Genomic DNA, 24,653 nt, shown 5'->3' with positions numbered 1-24,653 from the left:
AAAAACGTGCACCTTCCCTTAAAGTAGGAAGAATATCATACCTGTCTGCAAAACAGGGAGCCAGTCACAAACTATTTACATTACATAGTATTTTGGCTGGTGACCTGTTTCTGTGAAGCAAGATTTTCCTTTTCTATAAGCAGTTTTTGTGTTCAACAACTTCATGAAATTGGGCCATTGTTTCTTAACCATCTCAACCCAGTTTTATAACCTAAACTGAGGCTGGAAAGTCTGGTCAATTTGTTATGTCTCCTGACGATGACTAGAGCAAGCTAGTCGAAACGCTGAGACCAATTTAAAGGAACATTACAGAATTGGTTTTGCTAGCAAAAAAAGGTTGCTGGCAGTGTAAGCACTTTATGTAATCCACCATTACATAAACTGACAAACCTGTACAAGTTTGAGATCGATCGGCCATCTGGGTCACAAGAGAATAGTGAAAAACCTATAACAAATTTTGCATTGCATCGATGCCAAAATGAAAATGAATAAAACGCTCCCTGAGCGATAAACTCCAAACGCGAAGTTAGATTATTTATTTCTCATCAAATATGACATTTTAGACAGAAATATTTCAAGGGATGTTTTCAACTGTCATCATCATTATACCGTGTAAGTTTTATGTAAATCTGTTATCTTCACGATTTTTGTTTCTTACCAATTCTGTAGCGTTCCTTTAAGAACTGACTCCGCGGTAGCTAAGTACAGTTAGTTACGACCCTATAAGCTTAAGTAGTAGCCCCAGCCTATTTTCAATACCATCCGCCCCAGTAGTAGTTAAAAAAGCAGGACTGAGAAGTCTCCCGAACCCCCAACACCTACTCCACGGTAGTAGAATAAAGCAAGACTCTTAAGAACAAACTCTACCTGGTAAGTAGATCCACACATGGTGTTACCGCAAACTAAATATATATTGATACCTCCCCATGCAATGCCTCAAATCCTATTATGAAATGAGATGTCAGAAAAAAGGTACTGTGTGAACATGGAAGCCGGACAAACGTAGCAAGCTTGACAGCTCATGAACTTAGACAAGGTTTGGTAGCTACAGTGAAGAAAATTAATAAATCTTTATAATTATTTTCATTCATTTCTTATTTCATTTTACTTTTAGAGTTCTTTTTATAGCAATTTTAAAGGTAGTGTTGTACATTGGAAAGTGTTCCAAAAAAGTATCGTCTATACAAATAATAATAGTGGTGAGAAGAACTGCAGCTGTTGGTAGTTTAAATGTCCCCCCCCCCCACTTTTCAGACTGGGGGGGGGGGGACAGCATATCAGATGTCCCCCCCCCCCCAACTTTCTGATTGACTGTCATTAGAAAATATGCAACAAAGTATAAAATATACATAATTTTCTTGATATTATTACAATGTTTGTTCAAATAAAAGAATTGCGGAAAAACGGTGAAATGTCTTCTTCAATTTCATCTTTATTCTGATCATGGTTCTGATGGACCACGCTCAGAATGGTATTTGGGGAACGTGCTCGCCCGTGCCCCCCCCCCCCCCCACTGTTCAGTAGCAATCGACGCCCTTGCTTGAAAGTATCCCAAACATTGGCATTTCACAACGTTGTAGCGTTGAGAAAAGACACCTGTAATTTTGTAAACATTTCCATAAGGACTATATCTTTTGGACAAAAAGTGACACACAAAACTGAATTTGACTTTGGAGTCCCTCTTATTTCAATACAAAAACTGGTGTGAATTGCTTCATTAAACTTTTGTTACAAAATTGTTAAACAGTTCCACATCAACTGGGATCATCCAGTATAAAGTTCACAAGTGGTACTTTGGACACAAACACGACCCTTTTAATGCTTCTTTGACCTATGACCTCCTGACCTAGGTCACTGTCTAGTAACAGCCTCTGAACTTCCCTTTCATCGTGCAGTAAATGAGCTGGAACGCGGACTCTGCCTTTTGTCTCGTTATTTACCTGTAATAAGAGGAAGGAAAAATCTGTTAACACAGTACTGTGCAGTAGTGCACGTTATTTACACGTTTATTTATCACTTTGGGTACTTTTGGTACCACACGAAAAAAAAACAAAAAAACAAGCTTTCACAGATCTAATTAAACTTACATGGCTTAAAAATAGTGATGGTTCAAAGATTCCCTTAAAATATTACTTGCTGAGGTGCTGTAGGTTTTGAGAAAAGAGTTCAACAATTTCACCAAAGTAATTTTGGTCTCAGTGAGACGAAAATTATTTTAGCATTTACAATGGATTTACGCGACTCTCCTAAACACATTGCTCTGTGATTGTCAATTTTTGTCTCAAAAACTTGACAAATAATGAAGCTAAAACTTCTACAAGTAAGTTATATTACAAACATCTTCATTCACAGTGAGTAGGGATTCATGTCATGGCTAAAAACTTGATCAACAGAAGGTATCAAAACCCTTTAACAGTGCAGTGTTGAAATTCATTTACAGAACTGTTTATGCTATTTATCTACAAAGTTCAATAGGTGCATACCTTGATAAGAATGTTAATATCTGCCGCTTGATCCGTTATTTCTGCTTCTTCTGTTGGCCATGATTGCAGTAGAACATCACAGTCCTGTACAAATAAAATAGGAAAGTAGCAATTTTTATTTAGTAAAATTAATTGTTTGTTTACTTAATATCGAAGTCTTATATAGAGCCATATCTACCAAACAATGTACTAAAGGCGCTGAGTATATACAAACTTTCAAAAAGATAGGTTATTGCAGTGATGAATTCTGAGAACAAATATACTTAATATGTATTTATTTATTTATTCACCATGATTATTACAATCAATTGTTATTACTATTTTTTATTTTTTTTTTTTTGGGGGGAGGATGGGGTGTTGGCTGTTTTCTTTGTAAACTGAAGAAATGAGAAAACAAATTGAACCAATGACCTCTGGATAAAAGACAGTTATTTTCTGAAAACCCTCTTGAAGTCTAACAAAGTCCATGATTGTTGACCACATATCTAACATTAAATAACCAGAAGGTGGCAGAGGGATGGAGTCCCCCAAACCCTATAATCCATGTTCCCATCCATGTACGATCACAAAAAGTCCAAATAAAGGGTATATATCAAAATCCACCCAAACTGTGTGATGGGCTTCTGTAAAAATGAGTTACAAGGGGGAAAATTAACGTACTGGATTTTATACGTGGCTGAAAAGAGCATACAACAAGCTTCATTCTGACAAATCTTACACACTTGTGTGATGTTTGGTTCAAAAGTTATGACCTTTTGAAAAATAGATTATGACATAGTCTGAAAAACAACCCATACTGGGGACACAACCCGTTTAATAACAACATCAACTATTGATGTAAAAAAGAACATGTTTTTATTCATCTTTACCAATAATAAACAAAGATTTTACTTCAGAAAATTTGAAAAAATAAGACCCTAAAGAAGCATAAAAGAACATACAAAAAATGAAAATGTAATCTTTTTTTTTCACCCTCACATCACTCAACAGTTCTCCACTGGAAAAGTGAGTTGTGCGACAAGCGACTCATTTTTGTAGAGCCTCGTCACATATGGACCGATCCGGCCTGTCAATCAAACTGTGAGCGTTCACCCATTTGACCAATCACAGCAATGATTGCGGTCGCACAAACTCGGTCATGCGTGCGTATATATTTGGCACGCATGGCAGAATCATGCAGAATGTCATTGGGAGTGCTCGTACAACTGTCTTGTTCACGTGCGCGGTGGGCGGAGCTAAGTGGAAAGCCGGAAGGGTCCATTGTCCCCCTACCCAAATGAAAATGTTTACAAACCCATTGATGTTTTGAGATGTGATAAGGCACCCCAGCAATCCCTCTCCAAAGCTCTGATGTAATAAGCGGAGCGGCCGGGGCAGTCATGATACACAAAGCACACAGAGCCTTCTCGTACGCCGGGCTGTTACGTACGACGTCGTCTGGATAGTTACGTAGTGCGTTGGTTAACGTCATCAGACGTGTGATTGCAACGCTTAGCATGTAGTCTGAGGTAAACTGCTCTGTGACCTGTTGTGATGAAGTCAGGAAATAATTAATAGTACTAATAATACATAGTTCTTATATAGAGCATTATCACACCCACAGGGCATCTCAAAGCACTTAAGTGTTTTTTCCAGCAAGGTATATGGAGCTACGTTTTTTGAAGTTAAAGTATAAAGCAGCATGAATTGTTTGTTAGGTGCTGTGGCCCAATATTCCGGCGCTCAAACCGTGAAACCATGAAACCATGGGGAAAAACCTATCTCAATACGATAAATGCACTGGGTTCTACAAGTGCACTATGCAACACACAGGACCCACGGCTTTACGTCCCATCCGAAGGACACAAGTGTCATGACCGGGATTCAAACATGCACTTTACTGATCAAAATCGCAAGATTTTGAGTTCGATGTTTTTATCGGCTCGGCTGCGACACACCATAATTGAGATGAGTCAATTCCTCAGTACAGAACAGATCGAATGGGCAAACTGTAACTGACCCGACTTGCAGAATGGATCCCCTATAGTCACTTACATCTTTAAATGGCTGTATTGTTTTGTTGTGTTTTGAATTTTGTCTTCCTGTTTTACACGTATATTTTACACGTATTACTTCCTGTTTTACACGTATATTGTGTTTAAGGCATTCCAATTATAAGCTTCGGCTTCTTGTGTAATGCCTTCCTTTAGTAGTTTCCATGTAACAATTGTTTTGTTTCCTAAAGTGCTTATTTATGTGGAATAAGTGTTTCTGAAAAGAAATGAAAATGAATAAAACACTTACATCTTGAATGGCTGTATTCCTGAGTTTCTTCAGCTCAGTTTCATAGTCAGCCATCTTCATGTCTGTCAGTTTCTTCCCCTCGTCCTTCTTGTTTCTCAGCTCGATGAACCTTGACACCAGGGACCATAGTCTGTTCTTCCAGCGAATTATTCCAGAGACGGCTACGTGGGACAAATGAGGGAGAATGAAGGATAAAAAGTGGCTGAAGAAGGCACTTAATATAATGATAAATCGTGTTTCCATGGCTCATATCTGTTAAGCCCCTATGTGCTTATAGACAAAAAGAAAACAAGAAGTTACATTTTAAATAAAATACGCCACTAATTTTTTGTGTGACTTTTAAAGACACTGGACACTATTGGTAATTGTCAAAGACCAGTCTTCTCACTTGGTGTATCTCAACATATGCATAAAATAGCAAACCTGTGAAAGTTTGAGCTCTATTGGTCGCTGGAGTTGCGAGATAACTATGAAAGATAAAACACCCTTGTCACACGAAGTTGTGTGCTTTCAGATGCTTGATTTCGTGACCTCAAGTTCTAAACTCAAGTCTCAAAATCAAATTCGTGGAAAATTACTTCTTTCTTGTACACTGGGCACTTCAAAGGGAGCCGTTTCTCACAATGTTTCATACAATCAACCTCTTCCCATTACTCATTACCAAGTAAGGTTTTATGCTAAAAATTATTTTGAGTAATTACCAATAGTGTCCACTGCCTTTAAAGCAATATCTGAATTTGTTCAACTGTGACTGCTGCCTCCATCACTCACAGGTTGAGGGCAATCGCCCATATGGTCAACCAACAAAGTGACAAATGGACATTAGAAAACATCTATGAGGACATCGACTAGAGATTCTCGAATGGTTATTTACTTTCTATGTTCCATGGCATATCATGCTCCGGGGGTATACCACTCAAGATGAATAGTCTAACAGTATCTATCCCGTACTGTTTGACTGTCTCCTCTGGGTCAACGCCGTTATGCTTCGATTTACTCATCTTCTCCCATTTCACAATCAGTTTCTCACCGGTACCCTGTTGCACTGGCTCCTCACCTAAAAGAAAGGCATACATAATACACTGTGAGTCAACCCAAGAGAGCAAAACCGTTAAATTCAATGAGTCTTTAAAGATGTTTGACAGAAGAACTCATTCTTGTTCTTCACTTTTTTTCTTCCTCAATTCTTTTTGCAGCCAAGGCCCCCCCCCCCCAGTTACCCCGGCGCACCTTTACCCTGTGTCACTATTCCACAGGGTTCCACCTACCCCTACTCCAGAGCAAGGGTGGCTAATACTCTGGGTATGCCAATTTTTTGTTGCCGACCGGTGGCAGACTGGGGGTAGAGGGATCATAGTGTAAACAGACAAGCATTTTTCTAATTGCAAAAAAAAAAAAAAGGGAATGGCCCATCAAACTTAACTTTTTGTGCATTTTAAAATCTTTTTCAATGGCACTGTTTTAAAAAGAAAAAGAGGAATCGGTCAGCTATATAGTAAGGTTTGCTATAACACCATGTAATTATAATCTCTAAATGAGTTGGGGTGGTTCTGAAAAGAGCTGTTAGTTTCAACATTAGTCTGCTCTGATCGTCTTCTGGAAAAAACAAAAAGGGAAATCAGCTGATCAGCTGATAAGTTGCATGCCTACGATCCCGGCCATATCTCGTTGGGCCCCCCTGCCCCCTTTCAAAGTTGGTTCTCATTTTTATGGTCTTCTTCGTTCCAGCCAACACTGAGCAGGGGGGACGGGGGAGTGAATGTTTATTGTCAGGGGGAAGTAGGCAGGGAATGGTTATTGTAGCGTTAGGAATAGGTGGCCCAAGAATTTTGGCCGGGATTGTAGGTAAAAAGGCCGGCCGTTATTTGGGAATAGAGTAGTGTAAGAAAAAACATCTATGACTCACCATTGGCGTCCACTTCATCTGGCCTGAGATACTGTCCAGTGGAAGCTACTCGGTAGCTCTGCCCCATGACTAGACCCTGGGTGAGTAGATGTGTGAAGGGCTCCTTGTGTGCCACGAGACCCTGGTCATGAAGGAAGTGATTGATGAAGCGGGCGTACAGAAGATGCATAATTGCTGTAATAATAATAATAATAAAATTAAGTTTTTATATCGCGCTTTTTCACACCCGAAGGTTGTCTCAAAAAGCTTCAAATTACATGTACTACCCCTGGTCAATGGGCCTTAAATCATTCCTTAAACCATCTCAGCTCTTTGCGGAGTATACAGCCATGTGCAACAATTATGCACTGCTCGGCTAAATTAATCACAAGAACCATCTCTGCCCTCACAGGTACCCATTTACCCCTGGGTGGACAGAAGCAATTATTGTTAAGTGTCTTGCTCAGGGACACAAGTGTCACGACTGGGATTCAAACCCACTCTCTGCTAAACTTAATCAACAAAGCTTGAATTCGGTGCTCTTATCTACTCGGCCACGGCACCCCAAGGATAATGCTGTAGGATAATGCAGATAAACAAGTTAAGCCCCAACCTTTGGAAAAAACTAGCAACATTCTCATGCTGTTGACAACATGCATCAAAATCGCAATTTTTGACGCCATTTGTTGGCATACAAAAGCCGAAGGCACTAAAAACTAACCTCTACAGCGGTTCGGAACTTTTCTTGTGCTCTTGGAACATTTCGGCACGGTTCGCGACGATCCCCCACGCAGCAGGTTTGGGGAGTTGTTACATAAGAGTGGACTAACCACTAAGACCTGGTTGTTAATGATTTCATGTCTAAAAGATGCAAGTTCTGCTTCAGATCTCTTTATTCAAGTACATTTGTAGCAGCAGGTTTGGGGAGTTGTTACATAAGAGTGGACTAACCACTGGGACCTGGTTGTTTATATTTTCATGTCTAAAAGATGCAAGTACTGCTTCAGACCTCTTTATTCAAGTACATTTGTAGCAGCAGGTTTGGGGAGTTGTTACATAAGAGTGGACTAACCACTAAGACCTGGTTGTTAATATTTTCATGTCTAAAAGATCAGTACTGCTTCAGACCTCTATATTAAAGTACATTTGTAGCAGCAGGTTTGGGGAGTTGTTACATGAGAGTGGACTAACCACTAAGACCTGGTTGTTAATATTTTCATGTCTAAAAGATCAGTACTGCTTCAGACCTCTATATTAAAGTACATTTGTAGCAGCAGGTTTGGGGAGTTGTTACATAAGAGTGGACTAACCACTGGGACCTGGTTGTTTATATTTTCATGTTTAAAAGATGCAAGCACTGCTTCAGACCTCTTTATTCAAGTACATTTGTAGCAGCAGGTTTGGGGAGTTGTTACATAAGAGTGGACTAACCACTAGGACCTGGTTGTTATTATTTTCATGTCTAAAAGATGCAAGCATATGCAAAATGACGTCATAAGGTCATTTTCGCTCGGGTATTCTCCGATGGGCCGAACCGCTGTGGAGTTTAGTATTTAGTGCCTTCCTACAAAAGCAGTAATACGAAATGGAGCTCCCACAAATGATGAAACATAGGCGATGCCATTTCGCGAAGATTTCTGAAAAGCACTGGAGAAGGGTATTCAAAATGAAAAGGAACTTAAGTAGGATTTGAAACTTTGCATGGTGAAAATACGATATGGAAAGGTTTGTGGTAACACCATGTAATGGCTATCTCTAAACGGAACTTAGACCTTTTTACTTTACCATGTTCTTTTCCTCCTATGTACAAATCCACAGGCATCAACCAGTTTGCCACGCTCCTCCCAAATGCAGCCTCTGTGTTCCTCGGATCGGTGTACCTCAAAAAGTACCACGAGGAGTCAACGAACGTGTCCATTGTATCCGTCTCCCTCCTGGCCGAACCACCGCACTGCGGGCACTCAACGTTAATCCAGTCTGTGGCGTCGACCAGCGGGGACATTCCTTTTCCAGTGAGGGTATCTAGCTTGGGGAGAACTACTGGTAGATCTTCCTCTGGAACTGGAACGGTCTGTGTATTGTAAAATATATTTGTATGAGAAAATTACAAACATGCAGATTATATTGTCTGTTTTATCACAGTAATATTTTTATTAAGCATTGATCAAACTGACTAGAGTTGGACTCGAACCAACAACCTTCGGATTAAATGTGCCGCTGCTCTACCAACTGGATGATCCAGCCTTATGTTATCTAATTGATATTTAATCCAAGGGAGAGACTCTTATGCAGTGTCTAGTGGCCGAGCAGATAAGAACAACAGACTCGAGCTCTTGTGTCTCTGATCAGCAGAGTGTGGGTTCAAATCTTGGTTATGAAAATTGTGTCAGTGCTCTTATCCACTCGGCCAAATACAGGACTAAAACAATCAAACTGTTCCAAAAAAGGTGTACTTTGCATTACGTTTGCCTTACCTTACATTGTGGACAGTTGATCATAGGTATCGGAGTTCCCCAGTATCGCTGCCTCGATATCAGCCAATCAAACTGTCTGGGGCTGGTCATGTGACCTCCTACATTCAGATCCCTTGCATGTTGCATTATTGCGTCTTTAGCCTCGTCTAATCCGAGCCCGGTGAACTGCAGAGAAATATGGATGGTGTCAATTTCCTGGGACAGTGAGTGTCTCTTTTTACACAATGACGAGTTTGTATCGACTTCATATAAAAATACCAAATGTATTTCAACCTGAACAATGAACATAGAATGGATGGCTTTTATACCATATATCGTTCCTCTTTTGTGATTTTTATGATTTTTTTTCATCTCCCCTGTAATTTTTTTGGTTGGTTGTAAATATCAAGTATCTATGTCTCTGTGTAGTTTTGTCCCGTCAATATTTTTATACCTGTAGTTTATGTTTATATTTATTTCTTAAAATTCTTTGTTTTTTTATCATTGATGCACACTGGAAGGCAATTTTTATGTTTTTAAACATGATGTGAATAATAAATTGTATTGAATTTCAGGTTCTGAAATGTGCAAGCTAGCGTATAGAGGTGTCACGCACAAATTGCGGCTGCTATGCAAAATGAACAACAGTTTTTTATTTACACCTCCAATCAAACTGTATGGCAAAATGATCATCGCGTGACAAGCGTGTATGGCAAGATGGCAGCGCACATAGACCGTTCTACGTGTTTTCATTGGTCAATGTGACAAAATAATTTGCCATACATGCGTAGAAAAATGGTGTATGCGCATCCACAAAAATGGTCTCACAACAAAACCACACGCACAATGACACACTCGGCGTTCTCCGGTTTCTACTTCTATGGGATGGCCTCATGTCTCTTTTGTTACCTGGTCAGATTTGATAAGTCTAGTTCCCTGACTCTCCCTGTTGAGCACCACCTCATATGAGATCCCATTCCGTGCTGCAAACTCCTGATCCTCTTCACAGGAGGAGCAAGGGATACCAAGTCTGGACTCCACGTTCTCTTGGAATGGGATCCGACTGGAGGTGAAGACTGGAATGAGCTTTTGGCTGAGGGGATGGACGGCCTTCACACCGAGGTTGACATCTGGGTTAAAGAATAAATAATATCATTAGTGTTATTGATAACAATTGTCTTTTTGTTATGCCCAATCCTTCATTAATACTTTGGTACCGAACCTGAAATAAAATGGTGTAATTTTATCTGAAAATCAACTTGTTATAATGAGCATCCTGCAAATTGTTTTCATCTCGAAAGGCCCATGATGAAATTAATAAAATATTAAAAAATTAATGCATGAATCGTTTCTCAGATTTCTAAAGGGTTGGTTGTCTGTTCAAGAATGCTGTGGCCAGGTGGTATGCGGTTGGTACCTGCTTTCTGCTTGCTCATTGTGGATTAATTAGATATTCAGGTGAAAATGCTGACAGTTTTCTCAGCACTTCTAAGGGGCACTTCTATGAGGAAAATGTCAATTTGCATTGGAACTTTGTAAAGGGCACCACATCAAAAGCACACGGCACCACGGCAGTTGCTGTGGGTGCGGTTGGTTAATATGATGCCTGCACAGCCCACTGATCCCTGTGGCGTTTTGCCGCCACAGACAAACCAGAAGGAAGTCAAATCCCATCCTCGTCGCCAAAATGTGGTGTTCAGGCTTAACCACCAAGACACTGGAAAGACTGATTTATCCGTTTCATGGTTTGTTTATTCTCACTGATCAGCCATCTTGGACTGGAATAGAAACTTAGCAGTTATAATCAATAGAGGGCGGTATAACAACTCAGTCCTTACCAATCTGCTGGGAGTCCATTTCCTTTAACTGCTGCTGCACCTCTGAGGACAGACACTGGAGGAATTCCTTCTTCTTCAGAAGCAGATGAGTCGGAGCCAGGATGATGTGAGAGGCGCCGTAGATGAGCTCAGGGTAAGAGGTGTGGACAGGAAGCTCAAGGTCAATGTCAGAACTTGCGACCTGTGGATGAATGAAGAGGTGAGAAACTAGAATTAGCCGTTGCAAACTGCTTACCAACCAAAAGAACCTAATGGTGTAAATGCAGAAATTAGGTAGTTGCCAGGCAGCCAGCGAAAGATAAATGGGGAAGAGAAGCATTGTGAAAAATAAAAACTGTTAGACACAACTCTGCAATTTTCTTCTTCGTTCTTTGTTAAATTAAATTGATACTCTATTTGCACAGCAAAATGTCTTTAAGAACAGAGATTCTTTTTACCTGAAGTGTGAAATGGAACGCACACCCACTGCAGTCCCCAATCCAGTTGGCCTGCATGCTCTTCACGCCGTGCGGCCAGTGAGGCAACTCGGCCAGTCCATCCAAGAGAGACTGAAGACAAGAAAGGATTCAAATTGTTTACTGATTTGGGGTTGAACAAAGCATAAATGACTAAAGATCACACCCAAATTACGATAAAACCTGGGAAGCGGCACCCAGACAGGAGATCATCCTTAGGGGGATGCAACTCTTTGTTACAGGTATCAATATAAACCACAAGGGAAACTGACTGGCTAAATTTGAGATGATTTGGGGTTGAACAAAGAAAAATTTACCAGAGCGAGATTTGAACCACTGACCTCCGGAATAACATGCTGGCACTCTACCAACTGAGCTTTAATGGGGGTCTCCCCATTTTGTCAACATTTTTGTTCTGGGTGCTAGTCAGAAGCCATTCAACCTGTAAACTGCTGTAGAGTTGATTTCACAAAAAAGTCTTAACTTTGAACTAATATTCGTAATAAAGGAATAATTTGATACCTTTGAGTAGTGAGTCATCTTCAGGAACCATTGTTTGAGGAGCTTCTGTTCCACCACAGCGCCAGATCTCCAAGAACAGCCATTCTCATCAACCTTCATGAAGACACCAATAGGAAAGTGAAGGTGGAGAGTCGTCATGCACCTCGGGCCAGCCCCAAAAGACCCTTTCCACAAACAGGGCACTTGGGGCTGACCCGGGTGAGCCCCTGGAAAGAAGTCAAAGCTATTCGAACATACCGGGGGCAGAGCGGGGTTGACCCGGGGAAGCTAATCGAACGCACCCAATGTGTCTTTGATCAAAATAGCCATATTTTAGTAGGGGCAGTTAGGTTTGCCTCAGTGGTTTCTGTCCCTGCCTTTCACTTCTGTGGACCTCAGTTATATACTCGGACCGGAGCCTTGCATTTGGATTGGGTTTTTCAGTCCCAACTCGACTGAGTGGGTTCCACTACATGGGTTTTACTCCCACATTTAAAACTGTAATTTTGTCATTGTCTAAAAAACGTTGGTGTGATGTTTCAACTACATGTAAGATGCTTTCAGACTCAGGTGATTGCTTGAACTAAAGACCAACCAAACTCATCCCTCCCTATCCGAACCAAACCACGAGAAAGTTTTCTACTAATCATACCTGTTCTTTAGCGAGTACCGTGTGGTCCACTGGATCCCAGTTGACAAACGATTCTTTCTGATACGCTAGTCCTGCCTTGTATAGTTTGACAAAGAGGTCCTGGGTCCAATGGTAGTAGTCCGAGCTGCATGTAAATACCTCCTGAAACAAAAGGGAACTTTGGCTTATAAAAAGGCACTGTGTTTCTGTACTCTTATGAATCATGGCTCTGCTTACCGTAAGCACAGAATCGGCGCTTACAGGGAAGCAGGGAATTCCGTGCTTATGGCAAGCATATTTCACAGGTTAGCGGCGAATTTGGGCTTCTGTGCGTGCGCACTCTGCGTTAGTAGGGATTCTACGCTTACAAGGCTAGTGCAGAAATTTGGTGCTTACACGTAAGCGGGGAATTGTGATCGTAATTGGGGAATTGTGAATTGTAAGCGCAGAATTCCACAGTAAGCAGAGCCATGAAGTTGGGCCCAGATGAGATAAGAAGCAACTCTTAAAAGATATGACAGATGAGGACTCTTCTGGCCATTTAAAATTGTAGCTTCCATATTTTTTTTTTTTTTTTAACAAGCCTGATCACAGATGAAACAATGTCTTGCTTATGGACACAAGTGTTAGTACTGGGATTTGAACCCACACTCTACTGTTCAGAAACACCAAAGCTTGATTGAGTCCAGTACACTTGTCTGCTCGGCCAAGACACACAAATGTGTCTCCTGTTCAAAAATGCATTTAGTAAAGTCTGCTTACCCTATCCCAGTTGAAGCACATACTCAGGTCTTTCAACTGCTGTTTCATGTACGCAATGTTACTGCAAAAGCAAATTAAGAAGAAAAACACAAACCGTTAATTAGATGGGTCAACTGAGATACACAGAATAGTTGTGGCGACAATGAGGCAAACAAGATGGCAATGTTTTAACCATAATAAATGTTTTATTTATTTTCAGGTAGGGACAGAAGACCCAATCCACAGGGTGCTAGCTAGGTGGAAGGAGAGGAAAGGTACCACAATGCCAACCTGACTGCCCAATGTATCAGTGATTGCTACATGTATTTGTTTTTCTTCTTACTTAAAAAAAAAACAAATTGGCTGGAAAGGAAAAGCAGGGGTGGGTTTCACAAGAGTTAAGTCTTATCTTGACTTAGGACGAGTTACTCGTCCTCACTATAGGACTAAGTTTTTAATAACTCTCAGGACTAGTTCTAAGTTCTTTGTAAAATCGACCCCAGGTGAGGTTATTTTTTGATACCTGTAGGTCCAGTCGTCTGGTTTGAGTTTTCTTTCAATAGCGGCATTCTCAGCTGGCAAACCAAAGGAATCCCAACCCATGGGGTGCAGCACCTACCGCCGACAGGAAAACAAAAAAACATGATCCTATAAAAGTACTTTAAGGCACTGGACACCTTTAGTTATGGGAAACTTTAGACTATCTGCCAATCACCAAGAGAGGGCGCTCTTCACCAGGTAATGTCAACAACTTAGGAATAGGAAAAGCATGAGTGACGATCACTGACAGCAAATACCTTGTGTTTTGCGGGTTTTTGATTTTGTATTTTAGATTTAGCCAAACTGTATTTTATTTTTCATGACACATTGTCAGCATAAACCAAACTGTTCTGGAACAGGACGTACTGGACACGAGTTCCCTAAGGATAACAAGCGGTGTGCATGAGTTTTGGGGAGTGTTGCTTCTAGGGTAATTAGCAAAAATTCCAAAATGCTGACCTACCAAAACTTGAGAAGAAATCTGAAGTTAAGTTGTATGACAATGTGTCTGATTTAATTTCAAGAGGCTGAGAGACTCCTAAATATTTTTTGAGTATTTTTGAGTTTTTTGGCTTTTACCATTGTTTGCTATGGGAGTTGTGCACCCTTACCTGGTAGGTCTGCTGCCCTCTAGTGGCAGAGCTTTCAAAAAGTCTCCCATTGTCAAAGATCAGTCTTCTCAACATATATGTGTATCTCAACATATGCATAAAGTAACAAACCTGTGAAAATTTGAAACCAATTGGTCGTCGAAGGTGCGAGAGAATAATGGAAGAAAAAACACCCTTGTCGCACAAGTTGTGTGCTTTCAAATGCTTGAATTCGAGAATCAAAATCGATTCAAATATTTTAATGAGAAATTACTTCTTACTCAAAAACATTGTTACTTCAGAGGGAGCCTTTACTCACAATGTTTTATACTAGCAACAGCTTTCCATTGCTTGTTACCAAGTACGTTTTTATGTTAACAATTATTTTTAAAAGCAATTATCCTTTATAGTGCCTTCTGGTTACTGCTCACGGTCATTTATTCATGCCCACATGCCAGGTGGCCAGAATAAATGTTTTATCTTTGTTTGTGTTAAAAAAAGGAAAATTCAAGAGAGAACTGTTACCTGTTTGCCATTCATGCGATGGTAGTGTGCAATTGTGTCACTGATGGTGTAGACTCGTACATGGCCCATATGGAGCTTTCCAGAGGGGTAGGGAAACATATTAAGAACATAAAACTTGGGTCTCTTGTCCTAAAACATAGAGAGGGTGAGAGAAAAATCATTAGAGTAGGGTTGATGATGCCTTCTGTTGAACTATTTAAACCATATTACACAGGTTCACCAGGGCGCAATTTCATGGCTCTGCTTAGTGCCAAATTCTGCGCTAGCTATGTAAGTAAAGAATGCCTCGTATTGTGGAGTACGCACACGTACAGGCCAAAAGTCGCTAAACCCATCAAGAATTCCTTGCTTCTGCAAGTGGCGAATCCTTGCTTACGGTAAGCAGAGCCATGAAACTTGTCCCAGAGTTATTCCTTTAAGAGCCTCCACTTTGAGATCATGCACAATGTTCAGCTTGTAAACATAGTGCCCTAAAATTTGGATGTAACAATCGATACCAGCTGTACCTCAAGCAGACTGACCCCCAGATGCACAAAAAAAACTTTTTTCCCCCTCTTTTTTTTCTCTGGCCTTTCATCAAAACTAACAAATCTATAAGGACTACAAACAGCATTTGGTTTCCATTTTCGGGGAAGTAAATAAATATTTAAAAGGGGAAAAAATACAAGCTGTACCTCTTGATTTATAGTCTGATTTGCAGTGTAGAGTTCTAGCTGTTCCTTCCAGTACGACTCCACGTCATGCCGAGTGTCTACAGAAAAGTCTGTCACCTGTGTATGGGTGTAACCAAATAGAAATTCCTTTTCACTTAGAAAGTAATGTGGTTATATCTAACACTTTTTATGCCCAGAAATTTGAATCTGAGAACGTTTTACGCAATGCTTCTCAGATTGTGTATAACTGAACTATCGGGGATTATTCTTCCTGCATGGATATATTTACTCCGATATCTCAAAAACGCAACAACCTTTTGAAATAAAATTTGATTGTGTACATCTACATTTATGTAGGACTAAAACAATTGAGTTGTTCCAAAAACCAAAGGTACACTATGCCTTTAACATCTTTTTGATTGTTGCAGTGCCCGCTGCTAAAATAGAGGATTCAAACTGCCTCTAGCTACTAGGCAGTCTGGAAGAAAAAGATGATATTATGGGGTCTTAAAAGCACTGGACACGTTTGAAAAATGTCAAAGACCAGTATCCTCAATTGGTCATCGAATTTGCAAGAGAATAACAAAAGAAAAACACACACTTGTTGCATTACTTTGTGTGCTTTTCAGATGCATAATAAAAGGCTTCAGCTGAAGTTTTTATTACTTGATTAAGAAATTAACTCAAAAACTACATCACTTCAGAGAGAGCCGTTTCTCACAATGTTTCTTACTATACTATTAACAGCTCTACATTGCTCGTTACCAGGTAAGTTTTAATGCTAACAATTTTTCTAAGTATTTAACAAATAGTGTCCAGTGCCTTTAAAGGCAAAGGCGTAAACAATTTCTCCCATCAAAAATGTCAGTGTAAGTATATTTTTGTGTCCTTACCCACTTTCCAGTTTTGCTGTACAAACATCTTGCAAGTTTCTTCCACAGGTTTTGATGGCAAGAATTCAGATTTAGTGGCCTCAACAAACAGCTGTAGCGAAGCGCCATTTCACCTCACTGATGATACTGCAGCTCAACTGTATTTATAATATTAATAATAATAATCGGTTTTTATATAGCGCTTTATCAACGCGAAGGGTGTCTCAAAGCGCTTAAACATACAGTATTTTCTGCTAGGTAATTATCAGATCTACTCCTTTTACATAGCAACATGTAATGGTTTGCAAGGTGCTGTGCCTGTGGCGCAATATGCTGGCTGCACCGGGTGAACCCCTTCTCTTTTTGATATTTAAGTGCATTGAGTTCTTTAAATTAACGTGCGTTATCGGTCGCACTAAATACCGACAACTCACGACCCCTCACGACCCCTCACGACAACAATTTACACTTTAACAGAACATTTGAACATAATTCAACCGTTAAATATGTGCACAAGAGTCATATGCATCTTGACTTATGTTCAAATGTTCTGTTAAAGTACATTTAAAAATTGTTGTCGTGAGTTGTCGTGAGAGGTTGTGAGTTGTCAGTATTTAGTGCGACCCTGCGTTACACAACAAACGGGACAAACGGCTTAACGTCCCTTCTGAAGGACGAGGCAAGGTTAAGTGTCTTGCTTAAGCCTAAGGACACAACACAAGTGTCACGACTGGAACTCGAATACGACTCTGCTGATCAGGACCACCAGAGTTTGAGTTCGGTGCTCTTTTAAGTTTTATATAACCACTCGGCCATGACCTTTCCACAGTGTAAAAAAACCTGGCTATTTCAACAAGGCAACACTGCATCTATATCTGCGCAGCCAGGCAGTCCACATCATTATGCATTCTTTGCTCAAGTCACACAGCATGCGCAGAACATTGGTATAATTGGGCGATTACAGTTACACGGTCAAGCGGAGAATAAATGGTGATTGGCACAGAATTTGGCGGTAAGCAGAGCCATGAGCATGACATGAAATTTGGCCCAGGAAAATCTCTGGCATGGACTCTGGAGGAAGAAAATGCTCTGACAAAGCAGACCCAGCCAGTCCCACTCCCAGTCTCACCGCTTGTTGTCTTCAGTTCACTTTCAACTTTGTTGTTTGTTTTGTTTGTTGATTTGATTGATTGACATGATTTATGATTGATGTTCAAATTTCAAACTTCAATTCAATTCATTCAATTCATTATTCAATCAAATTTAAAACTTCAACAATCAATCTTCAAGAAGGAAATATCTCATTTTTAGGTAAAATGATTTCATCACAAATGAGAAAGGTAGTCATAGTGTCAGCTGCAGGATACTTCAACATAATATTTAGAACCCTAACCTGTTTTTATTTAGTAAATTCTTTACCGTTTCATTTTTCCTATGGGCGCCGCCATTCTGTACTCGTTCCAACATTCTTTTTAAGTCCTTATTCATACTCTAGTTACGGAATAAATACATCGACAAAACAACTTAAATAAACATTTATTTTAATATGTGTGTAATTTCCATTTGTATGTTTTGTTTTCTTAAATGAAAACAATATTTTGTGATATTTAAATTACAGAAGTAGTGAACGAGACTTAACTTTCCATTTGCGAACCTTCGTTTACAATATTCGACCCCATGTGTCTAATGCACAATAAAAGAACTTTGCAAACGAGGTTGACAATCTCGGTCTGCTTTAGTCTGGTCCCCTTGTAAACGTTATTAGATTGTTACCGTTAAACACGTATACGCATTCCAGTTTTCAGACGTCCTCTTCGTGGGGTAAAAATCCCTTGGTGAGTTGTTACAATTTATACCTGTGTTAAAATCCACTCTTTTATACAGCCATCGGTCTTCGGAGAACAAAAATAATCACATAAATTACTTTAATGTGAATCCTACATTTGTATGTGTGTAATATTTTGTGTAAATTTTCCTTAATAAGTGATTTATGTTAAAAATACCACGTTACTTGTTTTTTTAAAAAAGTCCATTTAAATGTACATGCGTGTGCATATTGTTTATACGAAGAGGCACACGAAAGTCAATGTTAGTGAGTTTTGTGTGCCTTTACGAAAATTTAGACCCATAAATAGTGTCGATACGCGGAACTCCCTTCGCTTCTTGTCCCTACCTATGTTATATGCCCAACTTTCAGGAGGTGAAAAAAATTTTTGGACAGAAAAAGTAAACCAAAATGAGATTGAGAAAAAACCTACATTTTAATGATTTCTGTTTATTGATTTGAACTTTGAAGGAAAACTTCCCGTTTGCTCAAAATGTCCTTCCAGATAAAGGATTGCTATCTCAGCTTTCGTTTTGTGTTGTGATCATCATGAGTCACACTCGCAATCACATCTTTCACATCGGGCATTTTTTTAAAAAGATTATTCCAGAAATAACTTTGTTTCTCTTGTTTTTACTCACCAATTTCTGAAGGTTTCAAGATGACCAAGAGACGCAATGGGGTAATTCCCAATGTTCACTTCCACAAAAACTGGCAGGAGCGTGTGAAGACATGGTTCGACCAGCCTATGCGCAAGCGCCGCCGACGAAAGCTTCGTGTCAAGAAGGCCCTTAAGATTGCCCCACGCCCCGTGGCTGGCCCAATCCGCCCAGTTGTGCGATGCCCAACCTTCAAGTACCACACCAAAGTTCGTGGTGGACGAGGCTTCTCCCTTGAAGAGCTGAAGGTACTCAATTTGTTAACGGTTATACAGTCCTACTAAAAGCTAACAACACGCCGTCAAAATGTCCAGAATGCCGACAACAAGTTTCAAATGCCTTAAAAACAGCCAATAAACCAGGGATTTTTTGTGTAAAACAATATGTGCTATGTCAAATTAACAGAAATACAATGGCATAACTTCCCGAAAAGTCATAATTTTTTAACCAGAAAACGAAAACCGAATTTATACGAGGTGCAGTCGGATGCCATCTTGGCTTAAAAAAAATCTTGACTTGTAGGCGTTGTTGGCTTTTAGTTAGATCGCATGTGTCAATAATAACCTTGGGCTTCATGTAACGTCTGTCGATATATCGAAAATACTCAAAAACTCGATATTTTTTTGACATCAAAATCGCCGATGTCACTTTTATAATCATATCGTAATATCGGATTTTCGATATATCGAAAATAATTTCGATGTTTTGAAAATTTCAATGTTCCTAAATGATATCGAAAATACCAAAAGAGTGTCCGATTATTTAAAAGAAATCTGTGTTTGAGTATTAGAAAAGCCGTCGTCGTTATGTAGTTTCATCATTTTGAGTTGCCCTATTAAATAAAATACGTTTTACAACCAAGTATGTCTGCTTGTTTGTGTTTTCGCCATCAGCCGCCGGCCCGCCGCAGAAGTTCACGACCCCGCGGCGAGCGCTCGGTAAAACCTCAAAAGAAACCGCCGCTGCTACCCCATCGGCTGTTTAAGATGCAACTTCCCATTGCGCATGTGATCAAAATCAATGCGTCTTCACCCCGCAAAAACTTCCCCGAATCAACAAGACAAAACAAAACAAGGAAGAAAACAATCTTACGTTACACAGTAAAATAATCTTTCTAACAATCCAAGGTATCGTAATGGCGTCATTTTGGTCAAATAAAGCCTACGCGTTGTGTTGTAAACAAGCTAACATTTCCGAGGAACTTTATGCTTCGCAGCACAGACCACGCTGTCGGCGGCTATTGCGTGCGTACCAGCGAAGACTATGCTTTTGTACGGTTTAAGCGTGCACACCAGCGTGTATGGTTATTGCAATTCGGGGGGAAAACCCGTTTGCCCAAGCATGTGCAGACACGTGCAGTCTTTGGTCAAGGCGGTAACGCGTGATGCACTGCGTTATTTCGACAATAGAGGGAGGGCGTTCTAGCATTCAATGTTTCTTGCCTTTGTTATAGAATGCAAAGTAAAAAGACTACGAGCCTTTATTGGAGACTATGTGACTGCATGCTGCGTGCGTTGTATATTGTGATCGCGGAGTGGTAGGTCTGTGTTTTGCGGGACTTTCTAGTGATTTTTTTTCGATGATTATCTCAACCATTTTCAACCGTAAAGGTAGTCTGGGCGCCCGTCGGACAACTTGATTGACACTTCTACGTCAATGCATCGGCAACTGACACCTTAATGTCGGCGAGTCACGCAACTCACAAAGGCTCTGTGTCATTTTGAGACGGCCAATCACGAATCGAGAATTGTGGTGAGGGTTCACCAAATGGCCAAGCCAGCGGTAGCGGCGATCATACTTTGTTGTAAAACCAGAAATAATCGGGGCGGGACTACGCAATTTGAAATTGTTTGAACTACAAACAAGTTCGGGGGATCAGACAAAAACAGGTTGAAATGTAACCCTATTAAACTGTCAGTCTACGGTATATATATTTCTACCTCCATGGGTATACTAAGTGCTGTTTTTAGGCTAACATCTTGCGCGCGGGAAATACTCGATATATCGAGTATACTCGATATTAAATTTTCGATATATCGGTTATGGGAAAAAACTGACATCGACGGACGCTTCATGCTCGCAAGTTTTCAAGTTCGCATGCTTTCGCGCTCAGAGTTCAGGTTTTTTCTCAACAACCTATCACATCTCTATTAATATAACTGATAAAAAGAAAAACATTTTCCTGGTTTGTCCAGTTAAAACTACAGATTCAGTGTTGTAGCCACAGTGGGCAGTGCTGGGCGGGCCTGCCCAGGACTCGCATTTTTTGCCCAGCACTCTGAGGAAAATACAATGTGCCGCCCAGCACAGATTTCAAATACTGTCCACTTTGCATTGATCTGAGACACAGCTAATGAATGATGAGGAGAATCAAATGTCACAGAGAAAGAACACATTCACAAGATGATTCTACTTATTGCATGGCCTCGTAACATAAACAGTGTGGAAACCTTGCCCCACTTCAGCAATAATGGCCATAATTAAACACAAGCAATTTTGTTGATCCCTTTGCCCTCGGTAGACTCCAACAAAATTTGATTAATTGCCCACCACTAAAACTGGTCTAGCTACAACACTAACTGATCAAAAGAAAAACATTTTCCTGGTTTGTCCAGTTAAAACTACAGATTGCAAATAAGCTTGTTTAGCTTTTCCATTTGATTAGAAAAGCAAAAGAGTTCTTTAAAATCAACACTTTGTTATGAAATCAACCAAATTAGTTATTTTAAACTAATTCAATTTTACAGGCTGCTGGCATCTTCAAGAGGTACGCCCCAACCATCGGCATCTCCGTCGACCACAGAAGGAAAAACCGCTCAGTCGAGGGTCTCCAGGCCAATGTTCAGCGCCTGAAGGAGTATCGCTCTAAGCTCATCCTCTTCCCCAAGAAGGCTAGCCTTCCCAAGAAGGGAGACAGCGAGGTAGGTTTAAGATTCGTCTTTCCATGGGGTTATTTTTGAGATTAAATACGCATTCTGGGAGTGTCTCAAAATTTGGTAGGAATACTCTAATTGGATTAGATAAGTATTCCAATGCATTATCATTTATTGTTGCGCTGGACTCTTAGGTTAGCTTGGCGAAGTTTTTGATTTTGGTATCCACTGTTTACCAATTGTTCATGTCGAGAGCCGTTTTTAGAGAAGTCAGAAATCCAAGTATTACCAAATACCAAGATGGCATCACAGGATATCTGACTTGGCTCTCTCTCGGTCTTGAACAAATACCGCTCATCTTTGACTACTTAACTGAATAACAGCCAAGCACAACTCAAGGAATGTTTCATTGGAACTTTCAAAATACAAATGCGCCCATTCACTTGTGTAGGATTGCTCTTTACTTCTGCACAGTGATACAGCCCAGCGGAATGTTTTGGTGGCCCAATGCAAGGAATGATTTCATCCATAAATTTTGAAAAAGCAACATTTTAAGACTGGCCATGTTTTGTTTGTGCACATTGAATGCCTAAACTGAGTAGCAGATGATGATTTTTGAGTTGCAACTGACACAATTTGTGTAGCATTTTGCTCTGCTAGACAAGGGAAGTTGTTAACTGCAACGGATTGCCGGCGTGAGCTCTTTCACGCCCTAGAAATTCTAGAATATATCCAACTTTTGAGACGCTCCCTTACCCTACATAAAACATTGTCAAATGTATATTCTCTTTCTAAACACTATTTTCATGCTGTTGGTATTTCTAAAAATGTTGCAAGGTTCGGTCGTTTCTGTTTTAATTTGGTAAATTTTGGAGAGCCATTTCTTAATTTGTTCATATATTGTGCAATAACAAATACACAATGTGAATCAATTTATCTGTTTGTTTTCTGTTGTATCGTTTATGCTAAAAGTTGTTTTCTTTTACTCCCCTCTCAGCCAAGCCCCTTATACATGTACCCTAGTATATGCACATGTATCTTTTGTGTTTCTGTGCTGTGCCTGTCTTTTAAAATTAAGTCTTTCCAAAGAATATTTAATGTTGTAAAGCTCCTTGAGGTTGGATCAGCATTGAGGCGATTACAAAATAATAATTTCATGCATTACCACGGAAGGAAATTCCTTCATGGTTTCTATTTTGCATAAGTTTTTAAGGCTTGATTCATTCACAGTACCTTTGCTTTTTAACTATTTATGTATTTTCTTGTTTGTGTGTTTAAGACTATTTGTCACACTACCTCGTACTAGTTTTTTCTTGCAAGTGGGGGAATTCCTACAATTTTAGAGGTGCCTTGTTGTTTGTTGTGGCCGAGCGGTCAAGCAAACTGCACTCGAATACTGGTGTTTCTGATCAGTAAAAGCTATGGTTTTAGTCCTGGGCCCAATTTCGTGGAGCTGATTCTGAAAATATCGCTTAACAATTTTCACTATCTGCTTAAAAGAAATGAGCATGATACCAGTCATAAATTTTACTCTTGGCATGGTTGGTAGTTAGCTGTTGACCGTATTCTTGTAACCATAATTCTTTTGTGCTAAATAGCAGCTATATGACACTGGGTCCTGGTCTTGACACTTGTGCTCTGAAGCGAGACACTTGACCATTATTGCTCTGCTGTGGGATGGGTTGTAAAGCTGTAGGTCCTGTGTGTTGTGTTATGTACGGACCAGTGCACTTATCGTTTTAAAATGTTTGAGTTCACACCCATGTTGACATGTTCTAACTTGTAGCTTGTAATTATTGTAAATGCAGGTTTCCATGTCTGCTTTTATATTTGCTATGTCTTTTTCATTGTTTAGTTTTCTTAAGTAGGTTTTCCCCAGAAATGCCTTCATGATAAATTTGTTTTATAGACTTGTCGGGGATTATATTTTTGAGTTAACCCAACCTCGTGACAACTTACAAAAACAAAAACAAAATACGATCATTAATTGGCAGGTTACAATTTAATTTAGGTTGTTTGCATATAGCGAAATGTTTCGACAGAACAGATGCACACCGAATGGTAATATTGAGTTGCAAATGATGATTTTTGAGTAGCAACTGATACATTTTGCGTAGCATTTTGCTCTGCTGTTCATGGGAAATTGTTCACCGATTGACTATTTTGGTTGTTTCTGTCCTCAGGAGGCCGAGCTGAAGCTGGCCAAGCAGCTGGATGGTCCCATCATGCCGATCAGGAACGTCTTCAAGAAGGAGCAAGCCCGCGTCATCACCGACGAGGAGAAGAAACACAGCGTGTTCCAGGCCCTTCGCATGGGGCGCAGCAACGCCAGGCTGTTCGGTATCCGTGCCAAGAGACGCCGCGAGAAGGAAGAGGAGGAACGCGAGAAGGCTACAAGGAAGAAGTAAACAAAGTCGTCAAAGCTACTATCATCTTTATCAGCGCTATCATCTTTTATCAGCCACAGGGAAGACCAAACATAATTGTGTTATTAAGGCCATGCTCAAAATTTTCTCTTTGGTGAAGGTTTGTTCGAGGGTAATTTTACAATACCTAAATCTACATCTAAAGCTGCTCATCTTGGGCATGGCCATTTCTATACAGCAATTAAGCCATTGTGTATATTATTCGGTGGAAAGGAATAAAATCAAAACCCCGGAAAGCTAAGAAGCTAAATATTTGGTGTGATCTTGGTTTTCTTTTCAGAGTCGCGTGTTATGGAAGGTGGTTTTTCAGGATTTTTTTTCCTCATGAATTTGTACCAAAAAGAGTTTGGTTTATAACTTCATGCAGTCTAAGTATCTAGAATCTGGCCTGAATTTCTTGAAAGCAGCGAAACTACCCTC

At 40.0% G+C, this 24,653-nt stretch overlaps 2 protein-coding genes across 3 annotated transcripts; one reads left to right on the top strand and one right to left on the bottom strand.

Moving 5' to 3' along the window:
- Positions 1-1,352: 1,352 nt before the first annotated feature.
- On the bottom strand, positions 1,353-18,126 carry LOC139935354 (probable leucine--tRNA ligase, mitochondrial). 2 transcript variants are annotated; one of them, XM_071929892.1, is made up of 19 exons: positions 17,870-18,126; positions 16,472-16,608; positions 15,600-15,695; positions 14,926-15,054; positions 13,794-13,885; positions 13,292-13,352; positions 12,551-12,691; positions 11,920-12,012; positions 11,380-11,490; positions 10,943-11,123; positions 10,014-10,234; positions 9,126-9,290; positions 8,437-8,722; positions 6,673-6,846; positions 5,641-5,823; positions 4,767-4,927; positions 3,778-4,008; positions 2,484-2,567; positions 1,353-1,940 (listed from the first exon to the last, which is right to left on the bottom strand). In XM_071929892.1, the coding sequence occupies exons 2-19, from the start codon at positions 16,577-16,579 to the stop codon at positions 1,755-1,757; spliced, it is 2,703 nt and encodes a 900-aa protein (XP_071785993.1). In that variant the 5' UTR covers positions 16,580-16,608; positions 17,870-18,126; the 3' UTR covers positions 1,353-1,754. The 2 variants fall into 2 exon arrangements, with proteins under 2 accessions (XP_071785993.1, XP_071785994.1); XM_071929893.1 differs by having other exon boundaries at positions 17,844-17,893.
- A 48-nt stretch (positions 18,127-18,174) lies between these two features.
- Positions 18,175-24,483, top strand: LOC139935356 (large ribosomal subunit protein eL13-like). The gene is made up of 4 exons (XM_071929896.1): positions 18,175-18,285; positions 18,929-19,182; positions 21,682-21,855; positions 23,991-24,483. The coding sequence occupies exons 2-4, from the start codon at positions 18,937-18,939 to the stop codon at positions 24,213-24,215; spliced, it is 645 nt and encodes a 214-aa protein (XP_071785997.1). The 5' UTR covers positions 18,175-18,285; positions 18,929-18,936; the 3' UTR covers positions 24,216-24,483.
- The last annotated feature ends 170 nt before the right edge of the window (positions 24,484-24,653 follow it).

The sequence above is a fragment of the Asterias amurensis genome, chromosome 3 (genome assembly GCF_032118995.1).
Source record: "Asterias amurensis chromosome 3, ASM3211899v1".
Taxonomy (NCBI): Eukaryota; Metazoa; Echinodermata; class Asteroidea; order Forcipulatida; family Asteriidae; genus Asterias; species Asterias amurensis.
The sequence above is the reverse complement of the archived record's forward strand: the minus strand, read 5'-3'. Positions and strand labels throughout refer to the sequence as shown.